Genomic DNA, 18,224 nt, shown 5'->3' with positions numbered 1-18,224 from the left:
AGAAGTAAAATTTACCTGTTTTAAAACTAAGCTCTTTTTCAAACTTTAATTCAAGGTCACAGACATACTTGTAGTAAAAAAAAAAAGATGTTTGAAATACCATTCATTAGTGCAGTTTATTTAACGCTTCAGGTCAGACATGGTATAATCAAGATGGCAGTTAAATACAGCTGTTTTAATTGTAAACACGCGCTTTAAAGCTCTATAGTAAATTGAGAGAAATTTGGAGAAATAAAAGAAAGTAAAGTGAAAAGTGAGTGGTACGCTGGAGCGTGCTCGAGTTATTCTCTTCATTTAAGAACTTTACAAATAGACGCAAAGTTTTAGCGCAAAAGTGAGAGAGCTAGAAGAAAAAAGAAATTTATAAGCCAAAATCGTACGCTTGAGTAATTCACTTAATTTTAAAACTTTAATAATGCATGTTAATTTTTTAAGTTTTAACTAACTTTCACGTCTTGTCTTATATTTCTTAAAGTCAAAATTTTTTTTTGTTCCTGCAAAAATTTTATTAAAGTGAAAAACTACATAAGTGTTTAATTTACAATTTACTTACTTATTTTAACATTTTTTTTCTTATGAAAATTATTATCAAAAATTAATTTGTTTATATACCTTAAATTTTTATTAAATGAAAAAAAATAAGGTCAGTTTAACTGGTTTGTTAAAGATTTAAGCTTAATTTACTTTTTTAAACTAAATTTAAAATATTTTCTGCTATAAGTTTTATAACAATCTAATTATACTAAAGCTTTTGCAGTAAGAATATTCGCAGCTAAAAATGTTAACTTAGTGAAAAGATATTTTATTAGATAATAATGACTATGATATAAAGCAAAGACTGAAATTGTACATTTAAAGGAATTCATGTTAAACTACTTTAATTTGTTTCATAAAATAAAACTTTATTTAAGAGAAAAAAAATCTAAAAGGTTACTAGTATTACTTATTTCATTTATCTTTAAGTTTCAAACCATTTTCAATGTTTAATTTGTAAGTATAGTTAACTAAAAAGTAATTTATTTTTGTAAGTTGCTTATGTACTTCTAGGTTTATTCATTTAATTCAAGTTTCAAAGTTTGTGAAAAAATAAAAACTAGGATATATTGTAATTAAAAAAATTATACAAACCTTCGACACTACAAAATATTATACTAATACAAGCTATATACTCTACATACTTTTTTGATATATATATAAAGAGCTTGGATTAATTTTATATGTTTATTAATAAAAGAACAAGTGCATAACATAAGGGCAGTTTACAGCACTATGACTTAAACTAATTTGTATTGCAATAACTAGCAGTTATGGCAATTAAAAAAAAAACTATATTGGTAAATAAAGAAAATTGTTTAAAAAAAAAGCTGAATTGAAGTAAAAATGTTTTGTTTAAAAACCTAAAATTTTATATGAAAATTTTAAAAAATACAAAAGTTAATACGGAAATTTAAAATAACAATTTTAAGTATTAAAAAATACTTAATAAAAACTAAGAAAATGAGAAATTTTAAAGTTTGTTAGGCAAAAGAAATTTAGCATAATACTCATATGATAAAAAATTAGCGCGATTAACGGTTGGATTATTATTGAACTTATTATTGTTACTACAAAATGTGTAAAAAAGTACAAATAGTCTAAGAAATTTTAGCAATTTATGTACAAAACTTTGTAAATAAACAAATTTGAAATTTTTGAATAAAATACAGTCACAACAAATTTAAACAGTAGAATGCTTTAACAGTCACTCAAGTAAAAGTGTTTTTAAAATAGTGAATTGACTTTAAATGAAAAGCATTTTTTTTTTTTTTAAATTAACTGCTTTTTAACACGCAAAAATTTTGTTGAAATTTTATATTACATTGTTTGCTGCAAACATTGTCAAATTTGAAGGTTTAAATTTGCTGTACTCTTCGTTTGTCAAGATTTCATTGACATCTTGGCTTCTTGGTTTGTACAAACTAGACTTACCAACTTCTTCTATCAATGTATCTGAAAGTGGAAATTTGTCACAGCATAACTCCATTCTTTTGCAGGTTGATCTGAGAAAAATAGAATTTATTATAATTTTGGGTAATAATTGGCTTAAGAATGTAAAAAGTAATTGTAGGAATTTTTTATTACTAATGTTTGAATTGAACCTTTGAATGAAAAAGAGTAATTTATAAACAATACATTGAGTTATAATTTTGTACTTTACCAATATTATATTTATGATAAATATATTCAACAAACAGATTAACACTATACTTTACTTTATCTAAAAAAGACAACAACCTAAATAATATTTAAATAATAAGCAAACGCCAAGCTTTTTAACCTTGTACAAATAGTTTTAATTAGAATAAAAAATTTAAAAAACTACCTAAACTAAAATTTGTTAAAAAAGTTCTAGTAACTTTTACTAGTGATATATATCATTGAACTTTACTGATAATATACCGATAAATTTAGCAAAAAAATGTTTCAATTCTTATTATGCATTTATTCTTCCCTTATATTTAAAATAAAAGAAAAAAATATATATAAAACAAATCGTTGTAATACAAAATATTAATTTAATTGGATTACATTAAAAAAAACAAGTTATTAATAGGGCCTTTATGTCTCCTATAATAAAATATGTTTTTTAAAAGTAAAAATCAAAATGATAAGTTTTGTTGAATAATAACAAAACAAAATTCAAAAATTTCTTGTTTCAAGGATCCGGGTACACAAAAAGACCTCTCGGTCATCGAGTTGCATACCCAACTTTAACTAAAATTAAATAATCTAAATAATGATTAAAAACTTTACAGTTTAAATTACACATTAAAATTTCATTTCTATGAAATAAATAGGTTAAAATAAAAAGACATAAATCCAAATACATTAAATTTTTACTTACCTAATAATCATTAAGGAGTTTAACAAAATATGGCCCATATTAGATTGTCTATTGTTTTTCGAGATATTCATCAAAGAAAAGTCTCGCTCGATTTGCGCGTTACTAAAAGGTATCGTTTGTAGTTTCATCATTAACTCCTTAAGTTCTTGGTATTCAACGCGAACACTGCTCCAAAAGTTAACGTTAAAAAATACCAAATATAGTCGAACTTTTAAGTACATAAAATCTGTGAAATTAAAGGACTACCACTTTGTTCTAGTTAAACAACTGAAGGTAATAGAACAAAAGTTTAAGAAAGTATAGCTTTAACTGTAATTACAACCGCTGTATATAAAAGGAAAACTGTTATAATTATTTGAACATAAACTGCTTCCGGTTAACCACTCGGTATTTTTAAAATTTTTTCCAGGTTTTCTAAATTTCTTCCAAGTTTTTAAAATTACACATATTAAGGTCTGTTTAAAGTTAATAGTTAAGTTTAATGTTAAAACTGTATTAAAGAGTATAAAAACATGGAAAAGGTACACTAAAGCTGCTTTATAAATGGTTCATTAATAAAAAAAAATTGATGATGACAAAAAACTTTGAAAAATAGGGTATAATTTTCTATTCAAATCCAAATTTTATTACTATACAAGTAAAAATTATTGAAAATATCAGGTTTTTCAACGTCTTTTAAAGATTTATGTACAAAATTCCAGGTATTTTTATGCCTAAAATTTTAACTCCATGTTTTTCCTGGTTTCTAGGTGAAGTGGCAACCCTGCTCGTTAAAGCAACAAATTGCTAATTTATTCATTATTTTCTTTATTAATTAAAATTTTTGCTGTTTAATAAATATTATAATAATTAAATCATTCTCCTTATTAGAAAAATAAAATCAACAATATTTTGACATATTTCTTAAACTATTAAATAAAAGTCAACACAAAAATCAAATATATGTTAGAAATGAAACTGACTTAGTTTACTAGAACGAGTTTACTGTATAATTATTAAAAAAAATCATAGTAATTCTAACTTTAATTTTATGTAAATTTTAATTTATTAACCTATTAAATTCTGTAAAATAAAAACTTTTTCCTTTAACTGTCATTAAACCTACTTACATCTGAGTAATCTAAAAATGTCCAACTCATTGCATAACAAAATATTTTCTTTTACAGCTAACGTGTTACAAGAATTAATCTATATTAAAAAAATAAAACAAAGAACAATGTGTTTAAAGCTTATTTCATGTTTGAAATTTAAATTTAATAAGCTTTTAGTATTAAAATATTTTTATATTCAACAGAATGTATGTAAACAAATAACAAATTTAAACTTAATTAAATTAACAAAGCTTAAAAGTTATTTTCTTACCTAGAAAACTTTGTCCAGCAGTATCTGTACTCTCATCCAGATAGAAAGAACAATGCTTCACCATAAAATCAGTTATGATTAGTCTTCTGCAAATTGGTGCGAGAGTATTGCACAGAATCATTTTTGCTTTCCTCCTTTTAAGCGTTGCTGATTCGTGAGCTGTCCCAAGTGTCTTCATGACATCTATCTGGTGTTCGCCTGCTAGCAAGTTCCCGTGAAGAGCTTGTTGCAATGCTAACCGGACTTCTGTCTGGCGTACGTTTTCTTTAAGGAAATTGTTGAATTGCTGTTTAAAAGATTTTTCCATCCTAAACTGATTTATTGAGTTGTGGTTATTTGTGACTGGAGATGCGCGTTTATGTCGGTCAGAATAAGAATGAACTTTTAAGTTGCTCTTTTTTGCTTGTAGTTCTACATTGCACCACTTGCAAAAAGCTTTAGTTTCACAATTTGTTGGAGCAATCCAATCTAATAAGTAAAACAGCACTACACATAGTTGACATAACAGATATAACTAATAAAACATTAAACACTATTTATATTTGTTTATAAATAAGTTGTGTATCTAATATTTATTTTATTAATAAGTGAACAATTGAGATTTCAATGGTTTAACAAAAACGTTTCACAATAAACTAAACAGTTTAATAGATGTAATAGTGTTGCCTTGTATTTTCAAATTTTTTTCAAAGTATTCCAAAATTCTTACAGAATTTTAAAAGTTCACAATTTTAATCTTTATTTGGTCGAAAATTAGGTTCAAAGTAAGATACTGTGTTAAACAGTATGACAACATTAAAAAGATACTTTAAACTTACAATAAATGTGTTGGTAGATAAAAAATTTTTAGATGAAGAAAAAAAATATTATTTATATTATAAATTTTTGTGTCAAATCGAAAATTTAACTACTGACAATGCTTAAAATGTTAAAATTTCCAAGTTTTTTTTTAATTTGAAGTTTTTCCGATTTTTTTTCAAAAATACAAACATTCCTGGTTTTTTTTTTGGGTTAATTTGACAAATTATAGGCTTCCAGGTAAAGTGGCTAGCCTGATGTAAGCATCACAGTTCAACTTGAGCTAATTAAGTATGTATTTACTTTTAAAACGTGCTTTTTAAAGTTTTGTTTCACTACAAGATCAATAAATAACATTTTTTTTTTAATTTATTTATTCTCAATTAATAAAAGCTTTAGTTAAATCTATCTTATAAATCTAAGCTTACAAATGGGATAATAAATTTGCTTATAACAAAATTGTTATTTATATCACAACTTTTATCAAAAATTTATATATAAATTTAATCAATGCAGTGAAATAATTCTTTTTTGAAATAAAAAAACTAAGTAGATCTGTCTAGTAATTAAATCAGTCAAAGCTAATCTTCTTAGCATTTATAAAATAGTAAATAAAAATTTTCTTTTTGTAATTGAAAGCAATATACTAAAAAATTTTATAAAGAATTCTTGATATTACCACAAACCATTTGTCAGAAAAATGTTTTTAATATTCAAATAAATGTATTTTATGACAAAAATTAAAAATTTTTTTTTGTTTAACAAACAAAAATCATGATAATTTGTAAGGTATAAAACCAAAAAATTGTTGTAAATAAATAATTTGCCTATCTCACCGCCTTATGGCCTCTATGAACCATTTTACTTAAATAATAAAATTAGAAATTCAATTTTTGTCTATGAAGCGAACTTTGTTTTATACTAACAAATTTTGGTTTTAATTTTATAATAAAATTAACAGTTTAATTTGTGTGTTGTTATTATAAAATGTATTTTAAGTATATTTATTTAAATAAAGTAGTCAAAGGTTAGTACTAAAGTAAAAAAAATGTCATGCTAAAGTATTGTTAATTATTAAATTATTAAAACAAAATGTTAATTTTTAGGTAAAAAGTGAATTGGAATTTTTGACTTTAGATGATAAAATTTTTTGTGTATTATTGAAATAAAATTACAAAAAATACTTTAAAAACTATTTAAAAATTTTTTTTTTTCAAAAATTACAATGGAAAAATTAATTTAATTTAATAAAAACATGAGAACTTTCCTTTATAATATTTAATAAAAAAGCTCAGTATTAAAAAAAAATTGTTGTTGAATTCAAAATTGAAATACTCAAATGTGTATTCTTAAATACTACAAATTGTTAGAGATAAAAAAACCTTTTAACTCATAAACAGATTCCCAAGATTTCTGGTACCTCATCTTTTTAGGTGGTGGAAAATCTAAAGTTGGTAAATCTTCTTGGTCTGGAATTTCATCTAAAATAATTTTAACGGTTGTTACCTACGAAAATGTAACTGCTAAAGTAATGTGTTTAGTGTGTAACTTAATAACTATTTGTAAATCCAAGAAAAAAAAACCATTAGAGACTTACCTTAACTACTACAGAATAGCATGGTTGCCACAAGTCAAGCTGAGAAATTTTTCCTGACTTTTCCTGACTTTTTCCTGACATTTTACTAAAGTTTTCCTGACTTTTTTCAAGATTTTTCTGACTTTTTACTATAATTTTACTAAAAAAGGCATTGAAAATTAAGTAATTTTGTAAAATTTAAGGAACATTTTGCAATTTTAGTCTGTCTGACTTTAAAGAATTTTTAATTAATTTTTCACTAATCGAAGGCTTTGAAATAAAAGGAAATAAATAAATTTGAACTGACAATATCTGAGGTTTTTATAAATTTTTTTCCTGAATTTTTCCTGAATTTTTTCAAAAACCCCCCATTTTGACCTGAATTTTCCTGACTTTTGTCATTTTTCTTAGTTTTTCCTGATTTCCTGAATTTTCCTGACTATGTGGCAACCCTGAGAATAGCCACCTGATTTTTATTTAAATTTTTTACATGATTTCAAAAAATCTTCAAAAATACACATTTTAGAGTCTAGCTTTAGTTTAAAGTTAAATTTATTGTAATAAACTGTTTGGAATAGTACAAGGTTGCCACTCATGTTTATAAATTTTTCCTGGTTTTTCAAATCTCTACAAGGCTTTTAAAATTACATGTATTTTGGTTTATTTTCAGTTTAAAGTTATGTCTAATATAAAAAACTGTGTTAAATAATAAAAAAACTTTGTATATGTACTATAAAGTTAATTAAAATGTGTATTATAACTAAAAAATTTTAATTGAAATCTTATTTATATGATAGTTTTTTTGTGTCAAGTTAAAATTGTACTACTTAACATGCTGAAATTGTTAAAAACTGAATGTTTTTCTAAGTCTTTGGTTAAAAATTTCTCAAATTCCAAGTTTTTTTTGCCTTAGTTGTTAAGTATCAGGTTTCCAGGTAAAAACAGATTTCCAGGTAAAGTGGCAACCCTGATAGCATAAGCCATTGAAAAATACTTAAGTTTATTGAAATGCGTTTTATGAAAAAAAGTTTTTTTTGTTGATAAAAAAAAACTTATTTATATGAAATATTTTTGAATCAAGTTAAATTTTATTACCGAACTATGTAAACTTGTTAAGAATTTCAGGTTTTTTAGGTTTATTGTTAAAAAATGTAGGATTTTTTTAAATTATATCTAATTTCAGCTTTGCTAAGGTTTTAATTGCCTTAATTGTCAAAGTACAGAATTTTTAATTTCTAGGTAAAATAGCAACCCTATAGTTAATATCCACTCTTTAAGCAATTTCCTGACTTTTTATTACAATTTTCCTGACTTTTCTAAATCAAATTATCAATTTAAACAAACAATATAATACATATTCAAACACTTGGAATTAATAAAGCCTTCAATTTTATATTTCAGTTTATCAATATTTATAAAATTAGTAGTAAATATTTTACCCTTATTTATGTAAAAAATATTAAAAAACAACTATTCTACAATAAACTATAAATAATTAAACTTAACCATGAAGTTCACCTCTTTTATAATTTATTTTAAAAATTTAAACAATTTTGAAAAAATTATAATGAGGTAAATTATAAACATAAACTTATTACCCAAAACACTAAACCTAGTGTTTAATTAAAATGAAATTATTTATTTACTTAAACAAAAAACAATTCAATTCTAAAGTATGCTAGATAAACAAACTTATGTGTATTATCATTGTTTTACTAAAAAATGCTACAGATTATCAAACTGCTTACAAAAACTGTTTGTTCTAGTAGGATAGTTTAAAAAAATTTTAATAGAAACATTTTGCAGTTTTATAAAGGATATTCATTTAATTTTACCAGATGAAGGCATTAAGTAATTTTATAAAATTATTGGAAATTTTTTCAATTTTAATCACACTTTGAAGAATTTAAATTAATTTTTTACCAAACAAAGACTTGTTTTTGAATATAAGGAATTCAGTGAATTTAAACTGACAAAATCTGGTATTTTTTAATATTTAGTCAAACTTCCTGACTGTTTAAAAAAAAAACCTTACTATTCTTGTTATTTATCTTTTTTTTCTGCTTTTCCTGAGTTTTTTGACTTTTCCTGACCTTGTTTCAACTCTGCTTAATTTACAAAACTAGTTTTAAAAACCTTGAGTTGTACACTAAAACTTTCAAGTATAATATTTTTTTAGATAAACTACCTAATTATAATAAAAAAAGACTCAATAAATTTGTCACATTAAAAATTTTAAATAGATTTAATCTAAGCAAATAGTAGTTTCAAGTTTGTAAACAAAAATAATAAATTATATTCAAATTACTTTTAAGTGAAATCTATGTCTTAATAAAATAATTTATAATGAATCTTAAAAAATTATAATAATCAAACTTTATTTTTAAGTTTAAAAATTCAAATAATTTGATAAAAGTAGAATATAAGAAAAAATAATTTGTCTATTGCATCTAATTTTCGGAAAAAAAAATCAAATAATAAATTAATTTAACATCGATTAGTTCTAAAGCTACAATGTTTTTAGTTTATTAACCATTTAAATAAGTGGAAGATACTTTTCTTTAATTTTTCTAACCAAACTTTACCTACTACTACAAGGTTAATAGGTAGTTATGATTAAATTAACAATAAAGTGAATAAAATTAACCTTATGAAAATAAAAAACATAAACTTACATTTAAGGCATTCATACTTATAAAAACAATATGCTTTTAAATATGTTGGTGTAATTGAATATATGAAACTTTTATGTTCTCAACTTGTAAAATACAGCTTTTGCTTTCATAAGAAATTTTAATTCTATTGCCATGCTTTTTATTTTTTATTTTACTGCGGGGATTTTGTGCTCTGCGATTTAGCATCTCTGCTTCAGGTGTTTTCAAACAAACAAACTCTGAAAGGTGTCTTAAAAGCTCATGTGATTCTTCCTCTTTCATGTTGTAGAACACAACCTTCGTGGTGTCGATGTTGAAAAACAAAATTCTACCTGCGATCGGAACGGTGCCGATGGTGAAACAGCGATTCGTGTACGGAACCGAGGGTCGCTTCAAGGCGCTGAACTTTCCACTGAGGCTGTCGTGAGCTTCGAAAGCGCCCGTGCTGTCCCCGACCGCGTACAGCTTGTTGCTGACGGCTATTAAATTGTGGTAGCTTCTCCCGTAAACCATGTCGGGCATGCGTGACCAGCTGTCAGCTGCGTGGGACTCAACGGTGTTGAAAGCGGGCTGACTCCGGTGCTTACCCCCGGGCACGACCACTTTTCCTTGAAGAACGGCGCAAGCAGACGCGTATTTCGATTGGCTCATGCGGGCCGCTTCCCGCCAACTTTCGCCGACCACGTTTGTTTCAACGCAAACGTCGGTGTGCTCACTGGGGTTCATCATGCGACAACCGCCCATGATGAAGACGCCATCCATGAAGGAGCAGTGACAGTACTCTGACCTGTACTCTGGTTGAAAGGGAAATGTTTCCACGTCTTTTTACAAGGTGAGTATTTATTAATTGAATAACACAGCGCACATGTGATTTTGTCTCTGTGTAAGCAAATGAAGTAAAGTTCACCTTTTATGAGAGCTACGCTGTCAATTTCTTTTTTCTTTTGATATCCCAGTGAAAAGTTGAACTTTTTTCAAGTTTCTTACTTCGGTTTCGTAAACATGAGGGTTAATGATTTGTTTGTTAGATGTTTGGTATATACCGCCACAAATAAGTGTACTGCAATTGCTGCTGCTACAATACCTGTTTGTGTAGTAACTAGTTGACTTGTTTTTGTAAAACTCAGTTTTATTTTCCAGAACTCTATCTATCAGCACACAACAGTCAGAATTTTCACGAAAAAAAGAAGAAGTTTTTAAACCATGCCTCTCACCTAATATGCTCTTTGTAACAGGTTCAGACAGCAAAGGAAAGCGAACGTTTAAAAACAACGCTTTTGCGTACCTTTTTCGTTCACAAACCTTGTGGTCTAACCATAAGTTTGCCGCAAAGAAAATTTCCACTTCCGAACAAACATTCAGTTTAGAACTGGACATTATTCTGTCAACTTGCTCAAAGTCCAGCTCCAAAAAATTATCAGTTTCAACGACCATTGTAAAGCAACGTTGGATATAATCTGAAATCACTTTTACAAGTCGACGAGTGTTGAATATACTTGATACTCCAAGATAGGTCGAAATACTTTGAACTTTTAATTTGTCTCCGATGTAATCCTTAAGTTCAATTTCGATATTGTTATTTTGTAAAAGTTTATTAGCTCTTAAGACGCAAATCACTTTGTTCTTTTCGTACAACAAACGACCTTAAATATTTATTTCCTCTTAAGATAAATTTATTAAAAACTATAGGCTAAATTAGCTTAAAAGTTTTTGTCTAGCAAAATACAAGCAAATTAAGGCTTAAGTTTATTACCTAAGTTAAGTAGTTTTAACTAGTAAATTTAAAATTGGTTTTTGTTCTCCGTTTATGATATAATACAAAATTACTTCAAAGATAGCATGCAGATAACTATCATGGATTTTGTAAGTATGTTTGAAAAAAAACTTTATGTTTTTATTTAGCTAATTGGAAATTCAGGTAACTCAACCAAAAATAATATTAGAACGTCCAAGAAGTAGTAAGAAGGCATAAACTAAGTTTTTTTTTAACGTGAAGTAAAATGATTTTTTTGTGGAGTTTAAAGCTTTGTAATATTTAAAAAGAAAAGAATATAAACTAACGTCGTTGAAGATATCCGTTGAAGGTACTTAAAGTGCATTTTTTAATAAGTTTAAAGCCTTTTTATAATTCAACTTTACAAACCCGCAATTAGTTTTCATGCAATCTAAAGTGTTTAGCTGAATATTTTCAGTTTTTCGCTTTTTTGCTGGTATAACTTGTTGGGCATCATCTGCCGTTAAACTGTGTTTTCGCTTCAAAGCAGTTTTATTTATTTATTTTTTATTACACTGAAGTTTTACATAAAATATAATTGTTTACATTTATAATACTTAAATAAAGCAAGATTTTTTAATTTAGATAAAATATTAAATATGATGCATTTGAGTTGAAAAATAAACTGAATAAAAAAACTACCGAAAAGGCTACAGTTTTAATGTTTTAACTATACATTATAAAAATACAAAACTTTAGATCTTTAGGTATAAACATTAACTTATATAAAGTTTGATTAATAAACCTTTCAGTTAAATTTCCTTTCAATTTTGACAAACAACCACTACAACATCATTACAAAATAAATACTCTCAGGTATAAGACTTTTTTTTAAAATAAAAGGCTTTTTTTTTCTATTTATTTCTGCTAAAAACATATCGATAAGCTTAAGTTATGTAATTAAAAAACTATTAAAGTTATAGATTGTTTTGCTTTAAGAAGAAATTAAGCAAAGTTATGGCTTTTAAATACTTTTTTTTTTTTTCAATTTTCTCTCGGTTCTTAAATTATGTTTGTAACATTACTATAATTAATAACTAAACTAGCTTGAAATATACTTTAGTTATAAAGCAAAATATTTTTTAAAGATTTTTTAAGCAGAACACCAAATAAAGTAAAAATTAATCAGTACAGGAAAGGTGCAATTTTCAACATAAACACTATATTATTTTTTTGCAAGTAAAAAGTAAGATCTGACTGTAATCATAATAAAAAAAACACTCTTAACAAAAGATGTTGTTCCTGTTAAAAAAACTAAAGCAAAATTGAAATGTATTTAAACACTAAAATGATAAAAAACACAACACAATATTGTGATTAAGAGAAGCAAAAAATAAAAAAGTGTACCGTACTCATTATTTGTAAAAAAAATAAACAGAGTTCAACAGAAATACTCTAAAACTATTTTCAGTCTATACTTTTGATGTGCAAAGTTTTCCACTTGCCGTAATCTTAAACTGAAGTAAAACTTAAGACGTTATCCGGAGGTTGGCAAACTGCGGCCTGCGAGCGACTTTTTTTTAATTAGGTGAAAAAGGTCAATGAAAAAAAAAGGTCAGTGAAAAAAAAAGGTCAATGAAAAAAAAGGTCAGTGAAAAAAAAAAGGTGAGTGAAAAAAAAAGGTCAGTGAAAAAAAAAAGGTCAGTGAAAAACAAAAGGTCTGGGGCGTGCGAGCGTAAATGAGGCGTGTAAACTATGTTTTACTTTATTTTATTCAGTAATTTGTTTTTGTTTTGTTAATTTCGTTTCATGTCTAAAAATAAATTTTTAGAACATTACAGCAATTATTAATTATAGTTTTTTTTTATGTTTTAAAATGTTTTAGTCAAACAAAAGAAAAACATTATTTCATTTTTAAAAATTTTGATAATAAGTTTAGAAAATTCAAAAATATTTTGTTTCCAAGACAGACAAACTAATAAATTTTGAATAATTATTTAAAATATAAAATTAAGCATTTGTTAACAGAAGATCTTAGCGAAACAAGTTCACTGGAATGTAAATATAACTTTCTTCGTGTTCATACTTCAGTTGAAGTGTGTAAATCCGTTAACACACAGAAAAATATGTCAGTGTAATAAAATAAGGGCACTGTATAGTTTGTTATTCTTAAGTAGAGCATATTTGTATTATATATATTATTAAGAATTAGGTTAAAGTTGTTTCCTACACGCTTTTTGCATGAGTTTCTTATGTAATAATTACGTTTTAAACTTTAAGTTCTTATAGTTCACTTAAAACTGACCATGTCATTTCAATTATTTGACCACAACATTACTAGAGAGAAGTTTTTATTTTCTTAAAAAATCGCATACAACTATCAGTACAGCTATATTTTATAAAGAATTAAGAATTTCTAATACTATCAATTCTAAAACAGTTAAATTTTTTCATAGAGACATTTAAACTTTAAAATATAAAACCTAAAACTATATAATTTTCATGATTTAAGATATTTCAACCTTGTGGACTATAAAATTATTATCTTAATTTTGTTTTTGATTTAAATCACTAAAATTAGTTCTTTTTATCCAATAATTGCTATTACTCATGTGTATCTGAAATAGCTTTTTTTTTGAGATATAATATCTCATACTAACAATTCATTAGTTGGTTACTTTTCTTAATTTTCAAAATACTCTAGGCAAAGTTTCCAAAATTATTATTGGCAAATTGCCATACAAATACTCTATACTCAAGAATGATATTTCAATTCAAAACAAACAAGATTTCAGTTTTCGGAATTAATTATGGGACTAATTATCCGTGAAATTTTAAGAAAAAACCAAAACTACCCTGAGACAAGAAAAAAAAATCCCTGAGTTTCCTGTGTGTGTGGCAACCGTAGACTATCCTGAGTCGTCCTGATTAAAAAAAGTCCTTGTGAAAAAGTCTTAAATAAACTTTAACATAGTTAAAGTAAACTTTTTTAATTGAAAAAACTGAAAGTGGTACAATTAAATCTCATTAAAGATCTAAATTTAAAACTAGACTGAAATTTTTACAAAGTATTTTAAATATTTTGTGTTAAAAAATGGCATGGTTAATCTTAAGTTTTTGAAAAATTTCAAACTAGCCTAAGTTATCCTAAAAAATCAAAGTTTCCTGAGTATCATTAGCATCCTAAGTGTGTGGTTTTTGTTTTAGCATTTCATTCAGACAGAAGTTTCTATTATATTTATTTTAACCTACCATTAATAAATAATATTGAATTATATCAATACGAAATGCTACTCTATAGCAACTTAAATAAACTAAGTACAATAAATTTGTAATCTAGTGATTATTAAAGAAGATAAAGATATACACACAAACTAGTATCTATCAGTTATAAAAAGGATCTTTGTACTTACAGGGTTGCCCCTCGTTTTTCAAATTTTTTTCCAGGTTTTCAAAATTTCTTCCAGGTTTTTAAAAGTACACATTTTTGGGTTTATTTTTAGTTTTAGGTTAATTTCTATATAAGAAACTGTATTCAATAATATAAAAACATTGAAAAGATACTGTGAAATATCTTTAATTGTGTTTTTCAATAAAATATTTTTTTGATGATGACAAAAAAATCTTATTTATATGATAGATTTTTTGTGTCAAATCAAAATTTTACTGCTGATAGTGTTAAAGTTATTAAAATTTCCAGGTTTTTCCATGTTATTTTTCAAAATTTCTCAAATTCCAGGTTTTTTCAGGTTATTTTTGCCTAAATTGTCAAATTCCATGTTTTTCAAGGTTTTTCCAGGTTTCCAGGTAAAGTGGCAACCCTTTCCTTAAAAAAAAAAAACAAAGGAATTAAAACCTTTACACATGTACTATTTCTAAAGTTATATAACTTTAGAAATGTTTAGTTTGAATTAAGAATTAACTAACATAATTTTTAATCATTAAACACTTTTAGAATATAAACTTTTTTATAAACTATAAAGAAAAATAATCAAGTTCAGTTCTGAAACTACATGTTAAACTTGGCACTAGCTGAAAAAAGGATGTGGCTTGACTTTTTTACTGCATAAACTGATGAGTATACATATGGCTGTTCAATGTGCATGAATTGTTGCATCAGACTCTTAAAAATCTCTTTACTGTTACTTTATTTTAGTTGTATCAGTATTTTGTATGGGTACCAGTCTCTTTTGTTCATTTACGCACTCAACATTCAAATATTCACAACACTTTAGGTTCAATATTCTAAACATTTATTAGCATATGAAAGTTGCTATTTAGTTTCACTTTTACTATATTTTTGTACAGTGCTTATTCACTTATCCGGACAGTTTCGGTCAGAGGAAAACTCAAAAAAAAAATTCAATATTTAACACTAATTTACTTATATTAAATATTAAAATATTAAACACAATATTAAACTTATGATACAAATATTTAAGCTTTCATGCTGTAAGAAAATTTTAAGTAATTTTTTAAAAACTACAACTATGTTTATTATCATGACGTACTAATACTACTAAAGATTACATTCTATCTTTAATCAAAACTTGTTTAGTTATCAAAAATCTAGTTTAGTTATTAGATGATTTTTTAGCTTATTATCGGTGTTAGCAAGAAGCCACGCCAGAAAAAGCTTCACAACTTATTAATCTCCGTAAGTTTTCTGCTGAAAAATGTGAAAAAACTATAAAACAAACGTCTATTCTTTCTTATTTTAGTAAAACTTCCAATAAAAACTAATTTGTTGGTAGTCTTTTGTTTCCGTTAAATCGACTTTAAACTTAGTCAAAATGTTTCGCTTTTTTTTATGTGTGTTTTTTTTTCTTTGTTTAAAAAGTTTTTTTCTTTTTAGAAAAATAGGTCTACACTATTTTTTGTTTTGAAAATAAATTTGATTTATGTTTCTGTTAAACAAAAATTAATCTTTCTTTGAAATTAATAGTTAAGGCAGGTGGAACAACAAACGATGAATTTTACTTGCTTGACCCTCAAAAAACTTATATCGTTGCAAAGGGTTAATAAATCTGATGTTTGTCTACCTTCGAAAAAAACTAATTAGTTAACCTCAAATTTAGTCTTTATTATTTATCATTTAAATATATATTATTCACAATTACTATGTATTTGATTTTACTATAACACTTTTATTATGCACTTCATTATATGTAGCAGTTATATTATTATATGAAAAAATTGAATTTTTGTACTTATCCGGAATTTTGGTTATCCGGCTACGTTTACAGAAAAATCTTGCCCAACGTGTCCGGATAAGTGAATAAGCACTGTACTTGCAAAGAAATTCTGAAAGAACTTAATAATATGAAATAAGATTGTCATCTTAAATAAGTTGATTAGAAAACTCTTTTAATTTAAAAAATAAACTATACATCAACATAAACACTTATGCTTTTTAGAAACTAAACTTACTTATATCATCTTACATCTTACAGTAAAGTTACAGTAATTTTGAATAGGAAGTTTATGAAGTCCGTTGCTTATAAAACTTTGCCAAATCCTTAGCTACACTTAAACAAAAAATTCAAAACTAATATTTATTCAATTTAATTTTAAGAAGCAAAATGGAGGGAGATGTAAGCCTAATGATTTTAACCATAAAAAAATGTAACTGTATAAAAACAAAACTTTATAACATGATTAAAGTAGAAGCACTTAAAGGTTATAACAAAACAAAATCCTTCATGATTTTGTTTTATGTTCTAGTATATATATTTGTTTGTTTTTATGACTTTTGAAATGACTCTTAATGAATTCCCTTTCAAGTAATATTGTTTATAACCGAGACATATAGTAAAGTTTTTATTTATTCATAAATTTTTCATTTTGCTAAAAGAAAATTTCAAAAAAATATATGGTAGTACTTTAAATGTCTCTTTTAACTTAATTTTTGCAAATTCTTGCTGGTCAATTACTATAAACTCAAAAGAAAAAAAACAGATATAACCTTAATAAAATAATTAAATAAAATCTATTTCTTTAAACAACCTATCTACAAAGTTTCATTTAATATTGTCTAGCATTGTTTGTGTAGTAAATTGTATTGTATGTTTAATTAACCACGTACACAGTAACCTACAAATGGGCATAATTTTATCATTCAGTAGACTAAAATCGTTGGTAGACAAGTTTTTTACCATTTTAAAGAAAATTTTATAAATAGAAAAAAATAGATTTAGAAACAAGACATTTTGAATGTCTAAAATTCCTTAGTAGTTATTAAATAAATTAATAACTTTTTTTACACATTATCTTGGCAAATAAAGTGATAAGATTTCATTAAAATTTGATACAAGTTTTTGTAAATTAACAACAATATTTATTTGTTTGTCAGCAACAGTCAGTGTTGTTCGTTATTTTTCCAAAAACAAACAGTCTGTTGGTGATAGAAATTCTTTTTACGCTGATCTGACCTAAAGATGTTCATGTGTACATAAACATGCACCAATGCGCACAATCAATGACGATAGTAACAAACAAAATGTGAAAAAATATGGTTCAATAGTAAAATATGATTACGCAACTTTCAAAGCTTCAAACGGTGTCATTGGCACGAACTAAGATTGTGAGAAAAAGTCTGACAGCAAGCATGGTTCATCTAAAACAAGCGTGTCCGAGAATAAGTTGGTGAAGTAGCTAATAATAAGTCTGTTGTCAATACGTCACCAACTGATCAAGCTTGGATCCTTTGAAAATGTCAATGATGGTGAACATAAGGAATATGGAAATCTTCAGCCACATGTTTTTTTTAATACAACCATGTAAGGGATGGTACTGAAAATTTTGTAAAAATTAGCGATAAGGAAAACAAGCCAACATATCCCAAAGAGACATATAAAAGTAAAGAAAGTATCTCTGTCAGTGGAAATACTAGCACTGCGTTATAAAAGACTGATAAGACTGCACGTGTCAAACTTGAGCACACTACTTCTAAAAATTCTTCAACTGGTGAATTTGTAGTTAGTTCTGATATGGTTAAGACTGAAGACTCTGTATCGAAATCTTGAAATCAATGAAAATGAGCAACGTTTAGAAATAGAACATCCTCAAAGCAAAGTTGTGCCAACAAATAAAACAGCTTTTTAAGATAGTTTTAGAGATTCTGGAAAATTTAGTGATATAGAGAATGATTCATATGTTGCACAACATCAAAGTACTAGCAAAAGAATGTTGTCTACTGATTAAAATATTTCCAATCGTTCAGTAGTCGGCAGTCCT

General features: G+C 25.7%; 2 protein-coding genes across 3 annotated transcripts; both read right to left on the bottom strand.

Moving 5' to 3' along the window:
• Positions 1–1,831: 1,831 nt before the first annotated feature.
• On the bottom strand, positions 1,832–9,428 carry LOC145834758 (uncharacterized). Of its 2 annotated transcripts, none has more exons than XM_082942268.1 (4): positions 9,296–9,428; positions 6,427–6,525; positions 4,247–4,714; positions 1,832–2,039 (listed from the first exon to the last, which is right to left on the bottom strand). In XM_082942268.1, exons 2-4 carry the CDS (start codon positions 6,467–6,469, stop codon positions 1,981–1,983), a joined length of 570 nt encoding a protein of 189 aa, XP_082798394.1. In that variant the 5' UTR covers positions 6,470–6,525; positions 9,296–9,428; the 3' UTR covers positions 1,832–1,980. The 2 variants fall into 2 exon arrangements, with proteins under 2 accessions (XP_082798394.1, XP_082798395.1); XM_082942269.1 differs by lacking the exon at positions 9,296–9,428 and adding an exon at positions 6,642–6,818.
• Positions 9,202–10,708, bottom strand: LOC145833127 (kelch-like protein 28). The gene is made up of 3 exons (XM_082940329.1): positions 10,489–10,708; positions 9,513–10,095; positions 9,202–9,211 (listed from the first exon to the last, which is right to left on the bottom strand). Exons 1-3 carry the CDS (start codon positions 10,706–10,708, stop codon positions 9,202–9,204), a joined length of 813 nt encoding a protein of 270 aa, XP_082796455.1.
• Between the last annotated feature and the right edge of the window lie 7,516 nt (positions 10,709–18,224).

The sequence above is a fragment of the Thalia democratica genome, chromosome 4 (assembly GCF_965202585.1).
Source record: "Thalia democratica chromosome 4, ktThaDemo2.hap1.1, whole genome shotgun sequence".
NCBI classification, from domain to species: domain Eukaryota; kingdom Metazoa; phylum Chordata; class Thaliacea; order Salpida; family Salpidae; genus Thalia; species Thalia democratica.
The sequence above is the reverse complement of the archived record's forward strand: the minus strand, read 5'-3'. Positions and strand labels throughout refer to the sequence as shown.

What these genes read in the sequence shown, in the direction of transcription:
- LOC145833127 (XM_082940329.1), bottom strand. Translation starts at nt 10,708, where the DNA reads ATGGTCGTTGAAACTGATAATTTTTTGGAGCTGGACTTTGAGCAAGTT. An exon ending in TGTTACAAAGAGCATATTAG is followed by an intron (nt 10,096 to 10,488) that starts GTGAGAGGCATG and finishes CCTTGTAAAAAG; the next exon opens with ACGTGGAAACATTTCCCTTT.
- LOC145834758 (XM_082942268.1), bottom strand. Translation starts at nt 6,469, where the DNA reads ATGAGGTACCAGAAATCTTGGGAATCTGTTTATGAGTTAAAAG. An exon ending in ATCTGTTTATGAGTTAAAAG is followed by an intron (nt 4,715 to 6,426) that starts GTTTTTTTATCT and finishes TTTACTTATTAG; the next exon opens with ATTGGATTGCTCCAACAAAT. An exon ending in TGCTGGACAAAGTTTTCTAG is followed by an intron (nt 2,040 to 4,246) that starts GTAAGAAAATAA and finishes TATTTTTCTCAG; the next exon opens with ATCAACCTGCAAAAGAATGG.